The sequence below is a fragment of the Oncorhynchus clarkii genome, chromosome 2 (genome assembly GCF_045791955.1).
Source record: "Oncorhynchus clarkii lewisi isolate Uvic-CL-2024 chromosome 2, UVic_Ocla_1.0, whole genome shotgun sequence".
NCBI classification, from domain to species: domain Eukaryota; kingdom Metazoa; phylum Chordata; class Actinopteri; order Salmoniformes; family Salmonidae; genus Oncorhynchus; species Oncorhynchus clarkii.
The window spans coordinates 92,321,636-92,347,097 of NC_092148.1; the positions used below are offsets into that span (position 1 = coordinate 92,321,636).

Genomic DNA, 25,462 nt, shown 5'->3' on the forward strand with positions numbered 1-25,462 from the left:
AACCTCCTCACCCCTCTCTATGTAACCTCCTCACCCCTCTCTATGTAACCTCCTCACCCCTCTCTATGTAACCTCCTCACCCCTCTCTATGTAACCCCCTCACCCCTCTCTATGTAACCCCCTCACCCCTCTCTATGTAACCTCCTCACCCCTCTCTATTTTAACCCCCTCACCTCTCTCTCTATAACCCCCTCACATTAATAATCCACGCGGCTGCTGTTGACGACATACGTAGTCAAACAGAAAGATGGTGTTATACTAAGAATCCAACCTCATTGGACCAAACAGCAGCATGAGCCTGTAGTCTAGTTCTAACGCTGAGGAAGAACCTAGCCGGGTCCTTTTTAAACAGCAGTTGAATATCTCAGCTACAAATCAGAGAGAACACTGCAGCAGCTTAGAGCCTCGTGACATAACATCAAAACAGACTCTACATCCTGCTCAACCTTCACAGCGTTGTGGTGCAGGAACAAGCCTCTTTGACAGCAGGGGGTTGTGGGGAGGGGGTAGGTGGGGGGAGGGAGCTTTAGTTTGAGTGTTTTAGCAGTGTGGTTGTGTGTTTACTCACCAGGCCCAGCAGGCAGCGTATCTCGTAGATGGCTCCTATACAGCCCAGGAAGCCCATAACCATGGAGAGAGAACCCACAGTGATCAGAATATAGGACGCCACTTTCAGAGTGGTGGAGGACTCCTCTGTAGAGAAGATGTACATAAACAGGTTAACATTCACCCTACATCACCACTGACTGAAACCAGGCTACAGGCTACATTCACCCTACAACACCACTCACTGAAACCAGGCTACAACATCACTCACTGAAACCATGCTACAACATCACTCACTGAAACCAGGCTACAACATCACTCACTGAAACCAGGCTACATACAGGCTACATCCACCCTACAACATCACTCACTGAAACCAGGCTACAGGCTACATTCACCCTACAACACCACTCACTGAAACCAGGCTACAACATCACTCACTGAAACCAGGCTACAACATCACTCACTGAAACCAGGCTACATACAGGCTACATCCACCCTACAACATCACTCACTGAAACCAGGCTACAGGCTACATTCACCCTACAACACCACTCACTGAAACCAGGCTACAGGCTACATTCACCCTACAACACCACTCACTGAAACCAGGCTACAACATCACTCACTGAAACCAGGCTACAACATCACTCACTGAAACCAGGCTACAACATCACTCACTGAAACCAGGCTACATACAGGCTACATCCACCCTACAACACCACTCACTGAAACCAGGCTACAACATCACTCACTGAAACCAGGCTACAACATCACTCACTGACACCAGGCTACAACATCACTCACTGAAACCAGGCTACAACATCACTCACTGAAACCAGGCTACAGGCTACAACGTCACTCACTGACACCAGGCTACAACATCATCCTAAACTATACAGAATGGTTTCCCGATATCTTACGAGTGACTCATTCTAGCCCATTTAAATGACCTGGTCAACCCTATGCAGTGAAATATACACGTGGTAGGTCAGGTACCATGTAATCCGTTAATTTTGTAGTAGTAGTAACATGTCGAGTCAAGCAATGAGATCTGCCATGGACCCCCCCACCCAAAAAAAAAATAATTCAAGCAATGTTCTCTATCAGAGTTATAACAGCCCACCAGAGACCAGAGAGAGCGAGACTGGAGCAGAGGAATGGAGAGGAGATGGGGGGGTAAGATGGATAGATTCCCTTGGCTGAGGGTAAGCTCCAGAGATGTGCCGTTTCTCTGTCTGGAATGAAGCCTGGCACAGAGCTGTGGGGCTGGGACACGGCTCCAACTCACTCGGGGTCTGAGGTCAGGAGAACCAGAGATGTGCCGTTTCTCTGTCTGGAATGAAGCTTGGCACAGAGCTGTGGGGCTGGGACACGGCTCCAACTCACTCGGGGTCTGAGGTCAGGAGAACCAGAGATGTGCCGTTTCTCTGTCTGGAATGAAGCCTGGCACAGAGCTCTGGGGCTTGGACACGGCTCCAACTCACTCGGGGTCTGAGGTCAGGAGAACCAGAGATGTGCCGTTTCTCTGTCTGGAATGAAGCCTGGCACAGAGCTCTGGGGCTTGGACACGGCTCCAACTCACTCGGGGTCTGAGGTCAGGAGAACCAGAGAGGCCAGCTATAATATAATAGCCCTTACCTTACCTAACCCTGACTCCTGAATAATACTTATAATAAAGAATCCTAATGGGGTCAAATCAGCCAGACACATTGCCCCACAGATAAAACACAGCCAGACACATTGCCCCACAAATAAAACACAGCCAGACACATTGCCCCACAGATAAAACACAGCCAGACACATTGCCCCACATATAAAACACAGCCAGACACATTGCCACACAGATAAAACACAGCCAGACACATTGCCCCACAGATAAAACACAGCCAGACACATTGCCACACAGATAAAACACAGCCAGACACATTGCCCCACAGATAAAACACAGCCAGACACATTGCCCCACAGACAAAACACAGCCAGACACATTGCCCCACGGATAAAACACAGCCAGACACATTGCCCCACAGATAAAACACAGCCAGACACATTGCCCCACAGACAAAACACAGCCAGACACATTGCCCCACAGATAAAACACAGCCAGACACATTGCCCCACAGATAAAACACAGCCAGACACATTGCCCCACAGACAAAACACAGCCAGACACATTGCCCCACAGATAAAACACTGCCAGACACATTGCCCCACAGACAAAACACAGCCAGACACATTGCCCCACAGATAAAACACCGCCAACCACATTGCCCCACAGACAAAACACAGCCAGACACATTGCCCCACGGATAAAACACCGCCAGACACATTGCCCCACAGACAAAACACAGCCAGACACATTGCCCCACAGATAAAACACCGCCAGACACATTGCCCCACAGACAAAACACAGCCAGACACATTGCCCCACAGACAAAACACAGCCAGACACATTGCCACACAGATAAAACACAGCCAGACACATTGCCCCACAGACAAAACACAGCCAGACACATTGCTCCACAGATAAAACGTAACCACTTCAAAGCATTGGTTCACAGTACATAACGATCAACCTAAAGACATTCAACTACAATATTCTTGCCATCTCATAAACCAGGCTCGTATAGATTACAATAAGGGACGCTGAACAATCGCAGTGAAGCCATACAATGTAATAAAACCAGACTAATGTGAGAGTATGTACTGTAACTGTCAAAAGAGTAGGACACACCTACTCATTAGAGGTTTTGCTGTTGTTGTTTTTTAAAACTATTTTCTACATTGTAGAATAATACTGAAGACATCACAACTATGAAATAACACATATGGAATCATGTAGTAACCCCCCCCCCCCCCCCAAAAAAAGTGTTAAACAAATCAAAATATATTTTATGTTTGAGACTCTTCAAAGTAGCCACTCTTTGCCTGGTTCTATATAGGTCTATATACATACACATAACCTAGATGACCTGGTTCTATATACATATATAACCTAGATGACCTGGTTCTATATACATACATAACCTAGATGACCTGGTTCTATATACATATATAACCTAGATGACCTGGTTCTATATACATATATAACCTAGATGACCTGATTCTATATACATACACATAACCTAGATGACCTGGTTCTATATACATATATAACCTAGATGACCTGGTTCTATATACATATATAACCTAGATGACCTGGTTCTATATACATATATAACCTAGATGACCTGGTTCTATATCCACATACATAACCTAGATGACCTGGTTCTATATACATATATAACCTAGATGACCTGGTTCTATATACATACATAACCTAGATGACCTGGTTCTATATACATATATAACCTAGATGACCTGGTTCTATATACATATATAACCTAGATGACCTGATTCTATATACATACACATAACCTAGATGACCTGGTTCTATATACATATATAACCTAGATGACCTGGTTCTATATACATATATAACCTAGATGACCTGGTTCTATATACATATATAACCTAGATGACCTGGTTCTATATCCACATACATAACCTAGATGACCTGGTTCTATATACATATATAACCTAGATGACCTGGTTCTATATCCACATACATAACCTAGATGACCTGGTTCTATATACATATATAACCTAGATGACCTGGTTCTATATACATATATAACCTAGATGACCTGGTTCTATATCCACATACATAACCTAGATGACCTGGTTCTATATACATATATAACCTAGATGACCTGGTTCTATATCCACATACATAACCTAGATGACCTGGTTCTATATACATATATAACCTAGATGACCTGGTTCTATATACATATATAACCTAGATGACCTGGTTCTATATCCACATACATAACCTAGATGACCTGGTTCTATATACATATATAACCTAGATGACCTGGTTCTATATACATATATAACCTAGATGACCTGGTTCTATATCCACATACATAACCTAGATGACCTGGTTCTATATCCACATATATAACCTAGATGACCTGGTTCTATATACATATATAACCTAGATGACCTGGTTCTATATACATATATAACCTAGATGACCTGGTTCTATATACATATATAACCTAGATGACCTGGTTCTATATCCACATACATAACCTAGATGACCTGGTTCTATATACATATATAACCTAGATGATCTGGTTCTATATCCACATACATAACCTAGATGACCTGGTTCTATATCCACATATATAACCTAGATGACCTGGTTCTATATCCACATATATAACCTAGATGACCTGGTTCTATATCCACATATATAACCTAGATGACCTGGTTCTATATCCACATATATAACCTAGATGACCTGGTTCTATATCCACATATATAACCTAGATGACCTGCTTCTATATAGGTCTGTTCTGTTATAATCTCCACCCGGCACAGCCAGAAGAGGACTGGCCACCCCTCAGAGCCTGGTTCCTCTCTAGGTTTCTTCCTAGGTTTTGGCCTTTCTAGGAAGTTTTTCCTAGCCACCGTGCTTCTACACCTGCATTGCTTGCTGTTTGGGGTTTTAGGCTGGGTTTCTGTACAGCACTTTGAGATATCAGCTGATGTACGAAGGGCTATATAAATAAATTTGATTTGATTTTTGTATTGCAGTAAGGAAAGTTAGGAAAGTTGAGCTGTGGTAGGCAGCAGCAGGCTCGTAAGCATTCATTCAAACAGCACTTTCCTGCGTTTGCCAGCAGCTCTTTGCTGTGCTTCAAGCATTGACTTCAAGCCTATCAACTCCTGAGATTAGACTGGCAATACTAAAGTGCCTATAAGAACATCCAATAGTCAAAGGTATATGAAATACAAATGGTAGAGAGAGAAATAGTCCTATAATAACTACAACCTAAAACTTCTTACATGGGAATATCGAAGACTCCTGTTAAAAGGAACCACCAGCTTTCATATGTTCTCATGTTCTGAGGAACTGAAACCTTAGCTTTTTTACATGGAACATATTGCACTTTTACTTTCTTCTCCAACACTTTGTTTTTGCATTATCTAAACCAAATTGAACATGTTTCATTACTTATTTGAGACTAAATTGATTGTATTTAATGTATTATATTAAGTTAAAATAAAAGTGTTCATTTAGTATTGTTGTAATTGTCATTATTACAAATATATGCATAAAAATCGTCCGATTAATCGGTATCGGCGTTGACAAATCATAATCAGTCGAACCTCTACATGAAGGGCTAGTTATAGAAAGGCTAGTTACAGAAAGGCTAGCTACAGAAAGGCTAGTTACAGAAAGGCTAGCTACAGAAAGGCTAGCTGCAGAAAGGCTAGTTACAGAAAGGCTAGTTACAGAAAGGCTAGCAACAGAAAGGCTAGCTACAGAAAGGCTAGCAACAGAAAGGCTAGTTACAGAAAGGCTAGCAACAGAAAGGCTAGCTACAGAAAGGCTAGTTACAGAAAGGCTAGCTACAGAAAGGCTAGCTACAGAAAGGCTAGCAACAGAAAGGCTAGCTACAGAAAGGCTAGTTACAGAAAGGCTAGCAACAGAAAGGCTAGCTACAGAAAGGATAGTTACAGAAAGGCTAGCTACAGAAAGGCTAGATACAGAAAGGCTAGCTACAGAAAGGCTAGTTACAGAAAGGCTAGTTACAGAAAGGCTAGATACAGAAAGGCTAGCAACAGAAAGGCTAGCTACAGAAAGGCTAGTTACAGAAAGGCTAGCTACAGAAAGGCTAGCTACAGAAAGGCTAGTTACAGAAAGGCTAGTTACAGAAAGGCTAGTTACAGAAAGGCTAGTTACAGAAAGGCTAGTTACAGAAAGGCTAGTTACAGAAAGGCTAGCAACAGAAAGGCTAGCTACAGAAAGGCTAGTTACAGAAAGGCTAGCTACAGAAAGGCTAGTTACAGAAAGGCTAGCTACAGAAAGGCTAGTTACAGAAAGGCTAGATACAGAAAGGCTAGCAACAGAAAGGCTAGCTACAGAAAGGCTAGTTACAGAAAGGCTAGCTACAGAAAGGCTAGCTACAGAAAGGCTAGTTACAGAAAGGCTAGCAACAGAAAGGCTAGCTACAGAAAGGCTAGCAACAGAAAGGCTAGTTACAGAAAGGCTAGCAACAGAAAGGCTAGCTACAGAAAGGCTAGTTACAGAAAGGCTAGCTACAGAAAGGCTAGCTACAGAAAGGCTAGCAACAGAAAGGCTAGCTACAGAAAGGCTAGTCACAGAAAGGCTAGCAACAGAAAGGCTAGCTACAGAAAGGATAGTTACAGAAAGGCTAGCTACAGAAAGGCTAGATACAGAAAGGCTAGCTACAGAAAGGCTAGTTACAGAAAGGCTAGTTACAGAAAGGCTAGATACAGAAAGGCTAGCAACAGAAAGGCTAGCTACAGAAAGGCTAGTTACAGAAAGGCTAGCTACAGAAAGGCTAGCTACAGAAAGGCTAGTTACAGAAAGGCTAGTTACAGAAAGGCTAGTTACAGAAAGGCTAGTTACAGAAAGGCTAGATACAGAAAGGCTAGCAACAGAAAGGCTAGCTACAGAAAGGCTAGTTACAGAAAGGCTAGCTACAGAAAGGCTAGTTACAGAAAGGCTAGCTACAGAAAGGCTAGCTACAGAAAGGCTAGTTACAGAAAAGCTAGCTACAGAAAGGCTAGCTACAGGGTTTGTGTGAAAGAAATGTCACACAGAGAACATAGATGGAAGCTACACGTGTCCTACAGCGCTAGGCATCAGCCGACAGCAGCCTCTCACCACAAAACACAGACCCATGGCGGCGTGAGAGGAACACTTGTTCTGAACACTTGTTCTGAACACTTGTTCTGAACACCTGAACACTTGTTCTGAACACTTGTTCTGAACACTTGTTCTGAACACTTGTTCTGAAACACTTGTTCTGAACACTTGTTCTGAACACTTGTTCTGAAACACTTGTTCTGAAACACTTGTTCTGAAACACTTGTTCTGAACACTTGTTCTGAAACACTTGTTCTGAACACTTGTTCTGAACACTTGTTCTGAAACACTTGTTCTGAAACACTTGTTCTGAAACACTTGTTCTGAACACTTGTTCTGAACACATGTTCTGAAACACTTGTTCTGAACACTTGTTCTGAAACACTTGTTCTGAAACACTTGTTCTGAACACTTGTTCTGAACACTTGTTCTGAAACACTTGTTCTGAAACACTTGTTCTGAAACACTTGTTCTGAACACTTGTTCTGAAACACTTGTTCTGAACACTTGTTCTGAAACACTTGTTCTGAACACTTGTTCTGAACACTTGTTCTGAAACACTTGTTCTGAAACACTTGTTCTGAACACTTGTTCTGAACACTTGTTCTGAACACTTGTGAACTGTACTGTAGGCCTCAAAGCATGTGAAGTAAGAGCTGCAGTGGACCGACAGAGATCACAAAGGTTTGACAAAGGTTGTTGGTGACAGAAAACGTAGCAAACAAAACACTGAAACTTGCAAGGACGCAGACTTCCTTTCACAGCTCGTTAAATTCTAAAAAGGAGGAACGTTTTCAAAGCCTTTAGATTAGTTAACTATTCTCAGAGTGCACATCTGTGTTGCAGAGCTTCAGAAGCAGATGCACACTCATCTGTGTGGAATCTCTAGTGGTTTATGTAGTCAGCATGTGTTCTGGTCTGTCTTGTACCGTGGCACGTTTCCATGCAAGTCTCCTTTCATTGGAACTTGAGAAAAAGTTCCTCTGGTGGTTTCCACGGAAACGTCCATTTAAAGAGACAGTTCAGAGCTTCGTCCCAAATGGCGCCCTATTCGCTATGGTTCTAAACCGTCTCTTTAAATAGACGTTTCCGTGGAAACAACCAGGTTTCAGTGAGTTCTAGTGCCCTTTAAGACAGCAGTTCACACCCTCAGGGGGAGTTTTTCAGCATAGCAGGGTTAGCTGCATAAACATTTCCATGTATTTAGTCTGTATACAGAGAAACAAAACGAAAGCTTCAAATTAAACACACCGACTTGACATCGAACTTCAACCTGTAAGATGGATATAATATATCACGTGTTAACCTCACTAAGATGTTGTTTAGGCTAAGTGTAAACTGTGTAGACTAAGTGTAAACTGAAGAAAAAAACAAAAACCTGATAAGCTAAACTGATTATGCCGCAATTTGGCATTGAACCCAAATTCAACCTGTAGTATGGATCTAGTACGTCGCGTTTTCAACTTAGTGTGATCTTTCTACGACCTACACTTCTTATCACAGCCTATCTTCACACTGTGTTTTGGCATTAATCATCTGTAATAGAGCTCCCTAACCAAGGCCAAGGTCTTCTGTTAAAATATACACACCAAGCTGTGCTTTGACGAGCCTCTCCGATGATGAACTCTTGTGTTTCTTGTCACTATGGTGAACTGCTAACAGCGCGTCTCTGATATTAGAGAGAGAACATTCAGCGTGGGCTGAGACGAGGTGGTCTAGTGGGTTAAAGTAGCTGCCTACATGCTGATGTTGGATTGGGTAGCCGCACACCATCTCTCCTCCTAACTTTCCCGCCTCTCTCTCTCTAATGTCTCCATCCAGTAAAACAGGAAAATACTTTTGGAATAAAGAACATTCAGAAAGGGGAAGTTGATCCTTCAGATAGAGAATGGTGGGGGGGGGGGGGGGGGGGGGGGGAGCAACAGAAACTTTCCCAAGACCCCTAACATGGTGGAACAGTCGCACACCATCTCTCCTCCTAACTTTCCCGTCTCTCTCTCTCTAATGTCCCCTCTCCTCTCCTCTCCTCCCCACCCCTTCAGATAGAGAATGGGCGGGGGGAGAAGGGGGGGGGGGGGGGGAGCAACAGAAACATTCCCAGGACCCCTAACATGGTGGAACAGCTGCACACCACTCTATAAATATAACCTATAGAAAATGGAAATTGTAAACACACGTTCTGACCATCGACCATCGGGCATTCTATGTTGTGTGTCTGGTTTGTCTATTTCTATGTTTGGCCTGATATGGTTCTCAATCAGAGGCAGGTGTTAGTCATTGTCTCTGATTGGGAACCATATTTAGGTAGCCTGTTTTGTGTTGGGTTTTGTGGGTGGTTGTCTCCTGTGTCAGTGTTTGTGCCACACGTTCCTTCAGGACAAAGCAAAAACAATAAGAAATAAAAATATAATAATATATATATAATATAATTATAATTATATAATAATATTTATATAATATAATAATACTAATAATATAATAATAATAATATAATAATACTAATAATATAATAATAATAGTAATAATAATAATAATATAATAATAATAATATAATAATAATGATATAATAATAATATAATAATAATATAATAATAATAATATAATAATAATAATAATATAATAATAATATAATAATAATGATATAATAATAATAAAATAATAATAATATAATAATAATAATATAATAATACTAATAATATAATAATAATAATATAATAATAATATAATAATAATAATATAATAATACTAATAATATAATAATAATATAATAATAATGATATAATAATAATAAAATAATAATAATATAATAATAATAATATAATAATAATGATATAATAATAATAATATAATAATAATATAATAATAATAATATAATAATACTAATAATATAATAATAATAGTAATAATAATAATAATAATAATATAATAAAAAAAAAATATATATAATATAATAATAATAGTAATAATAATATAATAATAATAGTAATAATAATAATATATAATAATAATAGTAATAATAATAATAATATAATAATAATAGTAATAATAATAATAATATAATAATAATAATATAATAATAATGATATAATAATAATAAAATAATAATAATATAATAATAATATAATAATAATAATAATAATAATATAATAATAATAATATAATAATAATATTATAATAATAATATAATAATAATATAATAATAATAATATAATAATAATATAATAATAATAATATAATAATAATAATATAATATAATAATAATATAATAATAATATAATAATATAATAATAATAATATAATAATAATATAATAATAATAACAATAATAATAATAATAATAATATAATAATAATATAATAATAATAATATAATAATAATATAATAATAATAATATAATATAATAATTATAATAATAATAAAATATAAGAATAGAAACAAAGTAAACGGCTCAGTAGAAAATAGTAAAATGTTTAGTATAATACAGGAAGGCACAATTGAAGTTCTTTATTTACACGTTTTGTGGAAGGAAGTGTTTAATTCTTTAGAGTCTAAGACATTGGGGGACGGGGGGGGGCTAAGCTGACATATATAATTGATTTGGAAATTTAGGTGTAAAAAAATATATACAGTTGAAGTTGGAAGTTTACATACACTTAGGTTGGAGTCATTAAAACTAGTTTACATACACTTAGGTTGGAGTCATTAAAACTAGTTTACATACACTTAGGTTGGAGTCATTAAAACTAGTTTACATACACTTAGGTTGGAGTCATTAAAACTAGTTTACATACACTTAGGTTGGAGTCATTAAAACTAGTTTACATACACTTAGGTTGGAGTCATTAAAACTAGTTTACATACACTTAGGTTGGAGTCATTAAAACTAGTTTACATACACTTAGGTTGGAGTCATTAAAACTAGTTTACATACACTTAGGTTGGAGTCATTAAAACTAGTTTACATACACTTAGGTTGGAGTCATTAAAACTAGTTTACATACACTTAGGTTGGAGTCATTAAAACTAGTTTACATACACTTAGGTTGGAGTCATTAAAACTAGTTTACATACACTTAGGTTGGAGTCATTAAAACTAGTTTACATACACTTAGGTTGGAGTCATTAAAACTAGTTTACATACACTTAGGTTGGAGTCATTAAAACTAGTTTACATACACTTAGGTTGGAGTCATTAAAACTAGTTTACATACACTTAGGTTGGAGTCATTAAAAGTTGTTTTTCAACCAGTCCAGAAATTTCTTGTTAACAAACTATAGTTTTGGCAAGTCGGTTAGGATATCTACTTTGTGGATGACAAGTAATTGTTCCAATAATTGTTTACAGACAGATTATTTCACTGTATCACAATTCCAGTGGGTCAGAAGTTTACATACACTAAGTTGTCTGTGCCTTTAAACAGCTTGGAAAGTTCCAGAAAATGATGTCATGGCTTTAGAAGCTTCTGATAGGCTAATTGACATCATGTGAGTCAATTGGAGGTGTACCTGTGGATGTATTTCAAGGCCTACCTTCAAACTCAGTGCCTCTTTGCTTGACATCATGGGAAAATCAAAAGAAATCAGCCAAAACCTCAGAACATTTTTTTTTAGACCTCCACGAGTTTGGTTCATCCTTGGGAGCAATTTCCAAATGCCTGAAGGTACCACGTTCATCTGTACAAACCATTGTACGCAAGTATAAACACCATGGGACCACGCAGCCATCATACCTCTCAAAAAAGAAACGCATTCTGTCTCCTAGAGCTGAACGTACTTTGGTGCGAAAAGTGCAAATCAATACCAGAACAACAGCAAAGGACCTTGGAAAGATGCTGGAGGAAACAGGTACAAAAGTATCTATATCCACAGTAAACCGGGTCCTATATCAACATAACCTGAAAGGCCGCTCAGCAAGGAAGAACCACTGCTCAAAAACAGCCATAGAAAAGCCAGACTACGGTTTGCAACTGCACATGGGGACAAAGATTGTACTTTTTGGAGTAATGTCCTCTGGTCTGATGAAACAAAAATAGAACTGTTTGGCCATAATGACCATCGTTATGTTTGGAGGAAAAAGGGGGATGCTTGCAAGCCGAAGAACACCATCCCAACCGTGAAGCGCGGGGTGGCAGCATCATGTTGTGGGGGTGCTTTGCTGCAGGAGGGACTGGTGCACGTTTGACCCAAGTTAAACAATTGAAAGGCAATGCTACTAATTGAGTGTATGTAAACTTCTGACCCACTGGGAATGTGATGAAAAAAATACAAGCTGAAATAAATAATTCTCTCTACTAGTATTCTGACATTTCACATTCTTAAAATAAAGTGGTGATCCTAACTGACCTAAGGCAGGGAATATTTACTAGGATTAAATGTCAGGAATTTTGAAAAACTGAGCTTAAATGTACTTGGCTAAGGTGTATGTAAACTTCCGACTTCAACTGTATCTAGTTTAAACTGATGGATTTTGATGCTGATTTTTTGTTGTTGTTATGTAATTTAGATTGAAGTACCGGTGCATCAATTGATGAGGTCTATACCCAAACAACTCCAAAAATAAGTCTCTCACTGTTGCCGCCTGCTATCGACCCCCTACGCTCCCAGCTGTGCCCTGGACACCATTTGTGAATTGATCACCCCCTATCTAGCTTCAGAGTTCGTTCTGTTTGGTGACCTAAAGTGGGATATGCTTAACACCCAGGTAGTCCTACAATCTAAGCTAGATGCCCTCAATCTCACACAAATCATCAAGGAACCCACCAGGTACAACCCTGAATCCGTAAACAATGGCACCCTAATTGACATTATGACATTATGACATTATTAATATGACATTATGACCAACTTGCCCTCCAAATACCCCTTCGCTGTTTTCAATCAGGATCTCAGCGATCACTGCCTCATTGCCTGTATCTGCTATGGGTCCGCGGTCAAACGACCACCCCTCATCACTGTCAAACACTCCCTAAAACACTTCTGCGAGCAGGCCTTTCTAATCGACCTGGCCCGGGTATCCTGGAAGGATATTGACCTCATCCCGTCAGTTGAGGATACCTGGTCATTCTTTAAAAGTAATTTCCTCACCATCTTAGATAAGCATGCTCCGTTCAAAAAATGCAGAACTAAGAAGAGATATAGCCCTTGGTTCACTCCAGACCTGACTGCCCTTGACCAGCACAAAAACATCCTGTGGCCGACTGCAATAGCATCGAATAGTCCCCACGATATGCAACTGTTCAGGGAAGTCAGGAACTAATACACGCAGTCAGTCAGGAAAGCAAAGGCTAGCTTTTGCAAGCAGAAATTCGCATCCTGTAGCTCTAACTCCAAAACGTTTTGGGACACTGTAAAGTCCATGGAGAACAAGTGCACCTCCTCCCAGCTGCCCACTGCACTGAGGCTAGGTAACACGGTCACCACTGATAAATCCATGATAATCTAAAATTTCAATAAGCATTTCTCAACGGCTGGCCATGCCTTCCTCCTGGCTACCCCAACCCCAGCCAACAGCTCCGCCCCCACCCCCCCCCCGCAGCTACTCGTCCAAGCCTCCCCAGCTTCTCCACCCAAATCCAGAGAGCAGATGTTCTGAAAGAGCTGCAAAACCTGGACCCATACAAATCAGCTGGGCAAGACAATCTGGACCCTCTCTTTCTAAAACTATCCGCCGCCATTGTTGCAACCCCTATTACCAGCCTGTTCAACCTCTCTTTCGTATTGTCTGAGATCCCTAAAGATTGGAAAGCTGCCGCGGTCATCCCCCTCTTCAAAGGAGGTGACACCCTAGACCCAAACTGTTACAGACCTGTTACATATCCATCCTGCCCTGCCTATCTAAAGTCTTCGAAAGCCAAGTTAATAAACAGATCACTGACCATTTCGAATCCCACCGTACCTTCTCCGCTATGCAATCCGGCTTCAGAGCCGGTCATGGGTGCACCTCAGCCACGCTCAAGGTACTAAACGATACCATAACCGCCATCGATAAAAGACAGTACTGTGCAGCCGTCTTCATCGACCTGGCCAAAGGCTTTCGACTCTGTCAATCGCCGTATTCTTATCGGCAGACTCAATAGCCTTGATTTTTCTAATAACTGGTTCACCAACTACTTTGCAGACAGAGTTCAGTGTGTCAAATCAGAGGGCATGTTTTCCGGACCTCTGGCAGTCTCTATGGGGGTACCACAGGGTTAAATTCTCGGGCCGACTCTTTTCTCTGTATATATCAATGATGTAGCTCTTGCTGTGGGCGATTCCCTGATCCACCTCTACACAGATGACACCATTCTGTATACTTCTGGCCCTTCCTTGGACACTGTGCTAACTAACCTCCAAACGAGCTTCAATGCCATACAACACTCCTTCCGTGGCCTCCAACTGCTCTTAAACGCTAGTAAAACCAAATGCATGCTTTTCAACCGTTCGCTGCCCGCACCCGCCCGATTAGCATCACCACCCTGGACAGTTCTGACCAAGAATATGTGGACAACTATAAATATCTAGGTGTCGGTTAGACGGTAAACTCTCTTTCCAGACTCATATTAAACATCTCCAATCCAAAATCAAATCTAGAATCGGCTTTCTATTTCGCAACAAAGCCTCCTTCACTCATGCCGCCAAACTCAACCTAGTAAAACTGACTATCCTACCGATCCTCGACTTCGGCGATGTCATCAACAAAATAGCTTCCAATACTCTACTCAGCAAACTGGATGCAGTCTATCACAGTGCCATCCGTTTTGTTATCAAATCACCTTATACCACCCACCACTGCGACCTGTATGTTCTAGTCGGCTGGCCCTCGCTACATATCGCTACCAGACCCAGGTCATGGCTCCAGGTCATCTATAAGTCTATTATAGGTAAAGCTCCACCTTATCTCAGTTCACTGGTCACGATAACAACACCCACCCGTAGCACACGTTCCAGCAGGTATATCTCACTGATCATCCCCAAAGCCAACACCTCATTTGGCCGCCGTTCCTTCCAGTTCTCTGCTGCCAGTGACTGGAACGAATTGCAAAAATCACTGAAGTTGGAGACTTTTATTTCCATCACCAACTTTAAACATCAGCTATCTGAGCAGCTAACGGATCACTGCAGCTGTACATAGTCCATCTGTAAATAGCCCATCCAATCTACCTACCTCATCCCCATACTGTTTTTATTTTATTTACTTTTCTGCTCTTTTGCACACAAGTATCTCTACTTGCACATCATCATCTGCTCATTTATCACTCCAGTGTTAATCTGCTAAATTGTAATTATTCGCTCCTATGTCCTATTTATTGCCGACCTCCTCATGCATTTTGCACACACTGTATATAGACTTTCTTTTTTCTACTGTGTCATTGACTTGTTTATTGTGTTATTGGCTTGTTTATTGTTTACTCCATGTGTAACTCTGAGTTGTTGTCTGTGTCACACTGCTTTGCTTTATCTTGGCCCGGTTGCAGTTGTAAATGAGAACTTGCTCTCAACTAGCCTACCTGGTTAAATAAAGATTAAATAAAACATAAAAAAATTAAAATGGGACTGTAGTGATGCCTCTTGCACCGAGATGCAGGGCCTTAGACCACTGCGCCACTCGGGAACATGAAGGGGAGGAGACAGGTTAAAAATGAAGGGGAGGAGTCAGGTTAAAGATGAAGGGGAGGAGACAGGTTAAAGATGAAGGGGAGGAGACAGGTTAAAGATGAAGGGGAGGAGACAGGTTAAAGATGAAGGGGAGGAGACAGGTTAAAGATGAAGGGGAGGAGACAGGTTAAAGATGAAGGGGAGGAGTCAGGTTAAAGATGGAGGGGAGGAGACAGGTTAAAGATGAAGGGGAGGAGACAGGTTAAAGATGAAGGGGAGGAGACAGGTTAAAGATGAAGGGGAGGAGACAGGTTAAAGAAGCTTTTTTAAGTATTGAGACAAATGAGACATGGATAGTGTATGTGCTCCATTCAGAGTGTGAGTGGGCAAGACAAAAGATTCAAGTGCCTTTGAACTGAGTATGTTAGTAGGTGCCAGGTGCACCGGTTTGTGTCAAGAACTGCAACGCTGCTGGGTTTTTCCACGCTCAACAGTTTCCCTGTGTGAATCAAGAATGTTCCACCACCCAAAGGACATCCAGCCAACTTGACCCAACTTTTGGAAGCATTTGGAGTCAGCATGGGCCAGCATCCCTGTGAGACGCTTTCAACACATTGTAGAGTCTAGGCTTTGTGTCGAAAAGAAAATATAATAAACAGGGGAGCCTGCTGCTGCTAGTTGGTTATAGTGGGCCTGCTGCTGCTAGTTGGTTACAGTGGGCCTGCTGCTGCTAATTAGTTACAGTGGGCCTGCTGCTGCTAATTGGTTACAGTGGGCCTGCTGCTGCCAGTTGGTTACAGTGGGCCTGCTGCTGCTAATTAGTTACAGTGGGCCTGCTGCTGCTAGTTGGTTACAGTGGGCCTGCTGCTGCTAATTGGTTACAGTGGGCCTGCTGCTGCTAGTTGGTTACAGTGGGCCTGCTGCTGCTAATTAGTTACAGTGGGCCTGCTGCTGCTAATTGGTTACAGTGGGCCTGCTGCTGCTAGTTGGTTACAGTGGGCCTGCTGCTGCTAATTAGTTACAGTGGGCCTGCTGCTGCTAGTTGGTTACAGTGGGCCTGCTGCTGCTAATTGGTTACAGTGGGCCTGCTGCTGCTAGTTGGTTACAGTGGGCCTGCTGCTGCTAATTGGTTACAGTGGGCCTGCTGCTGCTAGTTGGTTACAGTGGGCCTGCTGCTGCTAATTGGTTACAGTGGGCCTGCTGCTGCTAGTTGGTTATAGTGGGCCTGCTGCTGCTAGTTGGTTACAGTGGGCCTGCTGCTGCTAATTGGTTACAGTGGGCCTGCTGCTGCTAGTTGGTTATAGTGGGCCTGCTGCTGCTAGTTGGTTACAGTGGGCCTGCTGCTGCTAGTTGGTTACAGTGGGCCTGCTGCTGCTAATTGGTTACAGTGGGCCTGCTGCTGCTAATTGGTTACAGTGGGCCTGCTGCTGCTAGTTGGTTACAGTGGGCCTGCTGCTGCTAGTTGGTTACAGTGGGCCTGCTGCTGCTAATTGGTTACAGTGGGCCTGCTGCTGCTAGTTGGTTATAGTGGGCCTGCTGCTGCTAGTTAGTTACAGTGGGCCTGCTGCTGCTAGTTGGTTACAGTGGGCCTGCTGCTGCTAGTTGGTTATAGTGGGCCTGCTGCTGCTAATTGGTTACAGTGGGCCTGCTGCTGCTAGTTGGTTACAGTGGGCCTGCTGCTGCTAATTGGTTACAGTGGGCCTGCTGCTGCTAGTTGGTTACAGTGGGCCTGCTGCTGCTAGTTAGTTACAGTGGGCCTGCTGCTGCTAGTTAGTTACAGTGGGCCTGCTGCTGCTAGTTGGTTACAGTGGGCCTGCTGCTGCTAGTTAGTTACAGTGGGCCTGCTGCTGCTAGTTAGTTATAGTGGGCCTGCTGCTCTGTAGAGGAGGAGAAAGGGGATATGGATAGGAGGAGGAGGAGAAAGGGGATATGGATAGGAGGAGGAGGAGGAGGAGGAGGAGGAGGAGGAGGAGGAGGAGGAGGAAGGGAATATGGATAGGAGGAGGAGGAGAAAGGGGATATGGATAGGAGGAGGAGGAGAAGGAAGAGAATATGAATAGAAGGAGGAGAGTAGACAGAATAGGAGCCCGTCCCATGGAGGAAGAGAAGGAAGGGGATATGGATAGGAGGAGGAGAGTAGACAGAATAGGAGCCCGTCCCATGGAGGAGGAGGAGGAAGGGCTATCTTCAAGGTCGGTCCCAGGAAGCAGGGGAAGCATACAGGATGTAATCTGTAGGAACAGCTGGATAATAAATAAGAGTGGGTCTGAGCTGCCGTTCTAGGATGATGAAGAGGACGGGCTGTGCTCTGTGTTATGTCCCTTCCTGGCCAACGATAAGCTCGACACTGACCTTGGTTGGAACATCCAGTCAGACCCATATTTACAAAAATGTCTCAGAGTACGAGGGCTGATCTAGGATCAGTTTAAGATCATACTGAATAAGAACCTATGAACAGAGAGGAACTGATCCCAGATCAGCAGTTGTGGACGCCAGCCCAGCTAAAAGATAGCCTAAACAGCAGTCTCCAATCAACAGTCAGTGGCCTTGGATGTGATGCAGTGGCAGTCATTCCAGAATTCCCCTCTCTCTCTTAGAATCTCTCTCTCTCTCTCTTAGAATCTCTCTCTCTCTCTTAGAATCTCTCTCTCTCTCTCTTAGAATCTCTCTCTCTCTCTCTTAGAATCTCTCTCTCTCTCTTAGAATCTCTCTCTCTCTCTTAGAATCTCTCTCTCTCTCTTAGAATCTCTCTCTCTCTCTCTCTCTTAGAATCTCTCTCTCTCTTAGAACCTCTCTCTCCCTCTCTTAGAATCTCTCTCTTAGAATCTCTCTCTCTCTTAGAATCTCTATCTCTCTCTCTTAGAATCTCTCTCTCTCTCTTAGAATCTCTCTCTCTTTTAGAATCTCTCTCTCTCTTAGAATCTCTCTCTCTCTCTCTTAGAATCTCTCTCTCTCTCTCTTAGAATCTCTCTCTCTCTCTTAGAATCTCTCTCTCTCTCTTAGAATCTCTCTCTCTCTCTCTTAGAATCTCTCTCTCTCTCTTAGAATCTCTCTCTCTCTCTTAGAATCTCTCTCTCTCTCTTAGAATCTCTCTCTCTCTCTCTCTTAGAATCTCTCTCTCTCTCTTAGAATCTCTCTCTCTCTCTCTCTTAGAATCTCTCTCTCTCTTAGTGAAATAAATCATTTAGCCTTCTTTATTTTGGCCAGGAAAGTCCCTTGAGATGAGTAACCTCTTTTTGGAGGGAGACTTGTAACTAGATACATGACCAGAGAAGATAGAGGACCCAGTCTGAGAGGTCTGGGAAACAGGTCCAGTTTGTGTGTGTGTGTGTGTGTGTGTCACTGAGAGATCTGGGAAAACACAGTTCATGTTGTTACTTGTCAAACTCTTCTCTGTCGCATCTCATTACTTAGGCCCCTATGGATGTTCCAGCCTAAATATAGACTCCTGTCTCAGAGGGTTAGCTGGATTTGGAGAGACCAGTGAGATCTGACTCAGAGAGTTAGGTGGATTTGGAGAGACCAGTGAGATCTGAGGGTTAGGTGGATTTGGAGAGACCAGTGAGATCTGGCTCAGAGGGTTAGCTGGATTTGGAGAGACCAGTGAGATCTGACTCAGAGAGTTAGGTGGATTTGGAGAGACCAGTGAGATCTGAGGGTTAGGTGGATTTGGAGAGACCAGTGAGATCTGGCTCAGAGGGTTAGATGGACTTGGAGAGACCAGTGAGATCTGACTCAGAGGGTTAGGTGGATTTGGAGAGACCAGTGAGATCTGACTCAGAGGGTTAGGTGGATTTGGAGAGACCAGTGAGATCTGGCTCAGATGGTTAGATGGATTTGGAGAGACCAGTGAGACGTGGCTCAGAGGGTTAGGTGGATTTGGAGAGACCAGTGAGATCTGACTCAGAGGGTTAGGTGGATTTGGAGAGACCAGTGAGATCTGGCTCAGAGGGTTAGGTGGATTTGGAGAGACCAGTGAGATCTGACTCAGAGGGTTAGGTGGATTTGGAGAGACCAGTGAGACGTGGCTCAGAGGGTTAGATGGATTTGGAGAGACCAGTGAGATCTGACTCAGAGGGTTAGGTGGATTTGGAGAGACCAGTGAGACGTGGCTCAGAGGGTTAGATGGATTTGGAGAGACCAGTGAGATCTGACTCAGAGGGTTAGGTGGATTTGGAGAGACCAGTGAGATCTGGCTCAGAGGGTTAGATGGATTTGGAGAGACCAGTGAGATCTGGCTCAGAGGGTTAGGTGGATTTGGAGAGACCAGTGAGATCTGACTCAGAGGGTTAGATGGATTTGGAGAGACCAGTGAGATCTAGCTCAGAGGGTTAGATGGATTTGGAGAGACCAGTGAGATCTAGCTCAGAGGGTTAGGTGGATTTGGAGAGACCAGTGAGATCTGGCTCAGAGGGTTAGATGGATTTGGAGAGACCAGTGAGATCTGGCTCAGAGGGTTAGGTGGATTTGGAGAGACCAGTGAGATCTGGCTCAGAGGGTTAGGTGGATTTGGAGAGACCAGTGAGATCTGGCTCAGAGGGTTAGGTGGATTTGGAGAGACCAGTGAGATCTGGCTCAGAGGGTTAGATGCACTCTAACCTCCTGCTGCATGGAACTATTCTCCAAGACAAGCCTCCAAAGCAGTTCAAAAAGAAAGTGACAAAAAGTTTCTCAAATGAAAAGAAACATCACTGAGGACTCTAAGAGATACTGCAGCTCCCAGCTGAGGCTGAACACATTGAAAACATTTACAATGAATCAGGCAGATTTATAGTAGGTAGCTTTCCTATCCATGATTCCCTGGCTGGCCTTCCTCTCTGTAGGTTAAGGGTGAGACAACAGTGGGGCTTCCTACTGACTTGTTGTCTGTGGTGTTAAGAAACAAACAACTAGTGTAGGAAAGGTGGTGGGCATCTCTGTTACCTCCTCACACGAAACAGACCTGACAACATCTGTGTGTGTGTGTGTGTGTGTGTGTGTGTGTGTGTGTGTGTGTGTCACTCTAGGGAAGTGACACTGTCTATGAACAGGGTTAGTAGGTGTGATGTAAGATGCTATTCTCAAACACAGGATATGACTGCTTGAGATGGCCTGATAACAAACCTAAAAAGAGCCTGTCACTTCCCCCTGTGGTCTGAGAACGTTGATTTACAGTGCATTCAGAAAGTATTCAGGCCCTTTGACTTTTTCAACATTTTGTTACGTTACAGCCTTATTCTAAAATAGATTACATTGTTTTTCCCCTCATCAGTCTACACACAATACCCCATAACGACATCACAATACCCCATAATGACATCACAATAACGCAAAATGACATCACAACACTCCAAAATGACATCACAATACCCCAAAATGACAAGGCAAAAACAGATTTTTATAAAAAAAAATCACATTTATTACAAATGAAAAACAGAAATATGACATTTACATAAGTATTCAGACAGGTGTTGAAGCACCTTTGTCAGCGATTACAGCCTCGAGTCTTCATGTGTATGACGCTACAAGCTTGGCACACCCGTATTTGGGGAGTTTCTCCCATTGTTCTCTGTAGATCCTCTCAAGCTCTGTCAGGTTGGATGGGGAGCGTTGCTACACAGCTATTTTCAGGTCTCTCCAAAGATCGGGTTCAAGTCTGGGCTCTGGCTGGGCCTCTTAAGGACATTCAGAGACTTGTCTCAAAACCATTCCTGGATTGTCTTGGCTGTGTGCTTAGGGTCGTTGACCTGTTGGAAGGTGAACCTTCGCCCCAGTCGGAGGTCTTGAGCACTCTGGAGCAGGTTTTCATCAAGGATCTCCCTGTACTTTGTGCCGTTCATCTTTCCCTTGATTCTGAAAAACATCCCCAAAGCATGATGCTGTCACCACCATGCTTCACCGTAGGGATGGTGCCAGGTATCCTCCAGATGGGCCAAAGAGTTCAATCTTGGTTTCATCAGACCAGAGAATCTTGTTTCTCATGGTCTGAGAGTCCTTTAGGTGCCTTTTGACTCCAAGCGGACTGTCATGTGCCTTTTACTAAGGAGTGGCTTCTGTCTGGTCACTCTACCATAAAGGCCTCCTTGGTAGAGTGCTGCAGAGATGGTTGTCCTTCTGGAAGGTTCTCCCATCCCCACAGAGGAACTCTGGAGCTCTGTCAGAGTGACCATCAGGTTCTTGGTCACTTTCTCCCTGATTGATCATGATTGCACATTTCTAAAAACCTGTTTTTGTTTTGTCATTATCATTATCATTATGTGTAGATTGATGAGGGGGGGGGGAATGATTTAATCCATTTTAGAATAAGGCTGTAACGTAATAAAACGTGGAATAGGTCAAGGGGCTCTGAATACTTCCTGAATGCACTGGTATGTATAACGTGACTAGGCATCAGGATATATGATTTATATGTATGTCTTCCTGGGCGCTCACTGAAAACAGTCAGAACTATTGCCCAGCACGGGTACAAACGGGCAGCAGTTTAGCAATTCTCTAGCAAGCCGGTAGAATAATTGATGATACTTGACGGAAAAGAGTACATTGATTTAAATGATTTTGTTTTAAGCCTTCCCCAAATCATAACCTATCCCCCACCATCGGAATGAATACCTAAACTTAACCCTTTTGAGTCGTTTCCATTTTAACCCTGTAACCATGGGGAATAAACACGTCAAAATATACGTTTAGCGAATTTTGAAGTGATGCCATGAAATCCTGTTGAGTGTTGTCCGACCAGATGGAGTTCTAGTTTCTAGTGGTTGAGTGACCAGATGGAGTTCTAGTTTCTAGTGGTTGAGTGACCAGATGGAGTTCTAGTTTCTAGTGGTTCAGTGACCAGATGGAGTTCTAGTTTCTAGTGGTTGTCCGACCAGATGGAATTCTAGTTTCTAGTGGTTGAGTGACCAGATGGAGTTCTAGTTTCTAGTGGTTGAGTGACCAGATGGAGTTCTAGTTTCTAGTGGTTGTCCGACCAGATGGAGTTCTAGTTTCTAGTGGTTGAGTGACCAGATGGAGTTCTAGTTTCTAGTGGTTGTCCGACCAGATGGAGTTCTAGTTTCTAGTGGTTGTCCGACCAGATGGAGTTCTAGTGGTTGAGTGACCAGATGGAGTTCTAGTTTCTAGTGGTTGTCCGACCAGATGGAGTTCTAGTTTCTAGTGGTTGTCCGACCAGATGGAGTTCTAGTTTCTAGTGGTTGTCCGACCAGATGGAGTTCTAGTTTCTAGTGGTTGTCCGACCAGATGGAGTTCTAGTGGTTGAGTGACCAGAGGGAGTTCTAGTGGTTGAGTGACCAGATGGAGTTCTAGTTTCTAGTGGTTGTCCGACCAGATGGAGTTCTAGTGGTTGAGTGACCAGATGGAGTTCTAGTTTCTAGTGGTTGTCCGACAAGATGGAGTTCTAGTGGTTGAGTGACCAGATGGAGTTCTAGTTTCTAGTGGTTGTCCGACCAGATGGAGTTCTAGTTTCTAGTGGTTGAGTGACCAGATGGAGTTCTAGTTTCTAGTGGTTGTCCAACCAGATGGAGTTCTAGTTTCTAGTGGTTGAGTGACCAGATGGAGTTCTAGTTTCTAGTGGTTGTCCGACCAGATGGAGTTCTAGTGGTTGAGTGACCAGATGGAGTTCTAGTTTCTAGTGGTTGTCCGACCAGATGGAGTTCTAGTGGTTGAGTGACCAGATGGAGTTCTAGTTTCTAGTGGTTGTCCGACCAGATGGAGTTCTAGTTTCTAGTGGTTGAGTGACCAGATGGAGTTCTAGTTTCTAGTGGTTGTCCGACCAGATGGAGTTCTAGTGGTTGAGTGACCAGATGGAGTTCTAGTTTCTAGTGGTTGTTCGACCAGATGGAGTTCTAGTTTCTAGTGGTTGTCCGACCAGATGGAGTTCTAGTGGTTGAGTGACCAGATGGAGTTCTAGTTTCTAGTGGTTGAGTGACCAGATGGAGTTCTAGTGGTTGAGTGACCAGATGGATATCTAGTTTCTAGTGGTTGAGTGACCAGATGGAGTTCTAGTTTCTAGTGGTTGTCCGACCAGATGGAGTTCTAGTGGTTGAGTGACCAGATGGAGTTCTAGTTTCTAGTGGTTGAGTGACCAGATGGAGTTCTAGTGGTTGAGTGACCAGATGGATTTCTAGTTTCTAGTGGATGAGTGACCAGATGGAGTTCTAGTGGTTGAGTGACCAGATAGATTTCTTGTTTCTAGTGGTTGAGTGACCAGATGGATTTCTAGTTTCTAGTGGTTGAGTGACCAGATGGAGTTCTAGTTTCTTGTGGTTGAGTGACCAGATGGAGTTCTAGTTTCTAGTGGTTGAGTGACCAGATAGATTTCTTGTTTCTAGTGGTTGAGTGACCAGATAGATTTCTTGTTTCTAGTGGTTGAGTGACCAGATAGATTTCTTGTTTCTAGTGGTTGAGTGACCAGATAGATTTCTTGTTTCTAGTGGTTGAGTGTACCACAGCGTACCACATGCTTTCCTGTGAGGGTCACGTTTTAGTTTCAGTGCCTACATCCCTCTGCTCTGAGATAATAGCCCTTTTCCCTTGGGGTGGGGTTCGTGGGAGTGAGGCCAGTAAGATATAATCCACATTAACTGCACACACTGGGCTAAGGGTTTAGGATTGGACACACACTGGGCTAAGGGTTTAGGATTGGAGACAGACTGGGCTAAGGGTTTAGGATTGGACACAGACTGGGCTAAGCGTTTAGGATTGGACACAGACTGGGCTAAGGGTTTAGGATTGGACACAGACTGGGCTAAAGGTTTAGGATTGGACACAGACTGGGCTAAGGGTTTAGGATTGGACACAGACTGGGCTAAGGGTTTAGGATTGGACACAGACTGGGGTAGTAACGGTTTAGGATCTGATAAGCACACTTTTCAATCCTCACATTGACTTGACAAGTATCAGAACAGACTGCTGTGTCTCTGTGTGAGGGTGTGGTGTGTGGTGTGTGTGTGTGGTGTAGGTGTGTGTGTGTGGTGTGTGTGTGTGTGTGTGGTGTGTGTGTGTGGTGTGTGTGTGGTGTGGTGTGGTGTGGGGTGTGGTGTGGTGTGGTGTGTGTGTGTGTGTGTGGTGTGTGTGTGTGTGTGTGTGTGGTGTGGTGTGGGGTGGGGTGTGGTGTGGTGTGGTGTGTGTGTGGTGTAGGTGTGTGTGGTGTGTGTGTGTGGTGTGTGTGTGGTGTGTGTGTGTGTGTGTGTGTGTGTGGCGTGTGGTGTGTGGCGTGTGGTGTGTGGTGTGTGGCGTGTGGTGTGTGGTGTGGTGTGGTGTAGGGTGTGGTGTGGTGTAGGGTGTGGTGTGGTGTGGTGTGGTGTGTGTGTGTGTGTGTGTGTGTGTGTGTGTGGTGTAGGTGTGGTGTGTGTGTGTGTGTGTGTGTGTGTGTGTGTGTGTGTGTGTGTGTGTGGTGTGTGGTGTGTGGTGTGTGGCGTGTGGCGTGTGGTGTGTGGTGTGTGTGTGTGTGTGTGTGTGTGTGTGTGTGTGTGTGTGTGTGTGTGTGTGTGTGTGGTGTGTGGTGTGTGGTGTGTGTATGTGTGTGTGTGTGTGTGTGTGTGTGTGTGTGTAACTTACGCAGAACAGCGATAAAGCTCTGGTTATCCAGAAGGACCCACAGTCCAAAGCTCATGATCAACACTCCACAGAT

The 25,462-nt window shown here is 42.9% G+C and overlaps 2 protein-coding genes across 3 annotated transcripts in view; one reads left to right on the forward strand and one right to left on the reverse strand.

Annotated features, from left to right (window-relative positions):
* The window catches only part of LOC139376285 (uncharacterized), a 1,125,987-nt gene that overhangs the window by 880,898 nt on the left and 219,627 nt on the right, over nt 1-25,462 (forward strand). The window lies entirely within an intron of this gene.
* LOC139376198 (CD82 antigen-like) overlaps nt 1-25,462 on the reverse strand; it is a 54,929-nt gene that overhangs the window by 19,653 nt on the left and 9,814 nt on the right. For both annotated transcript variants that reach the window (XR_011627892.1, XM_071118494.1), the window contains exons 3-4: nt 25,390-25,462; nt 569-693 (exon numbers count right to left, since the gene is read on the reverse strand). Coding sequence is in view for 1 of the 2 variants with exons in the window: in XM_071118494.1 (XP_070974595.1) it covers nt 569-693; nt 25,390-25,462 (198 nt within the window). In the remaining variant the exon portion in view is untranslated. The remainder of the gene's footprint in view (nt 1-568; nt 694-25,389) is intronic.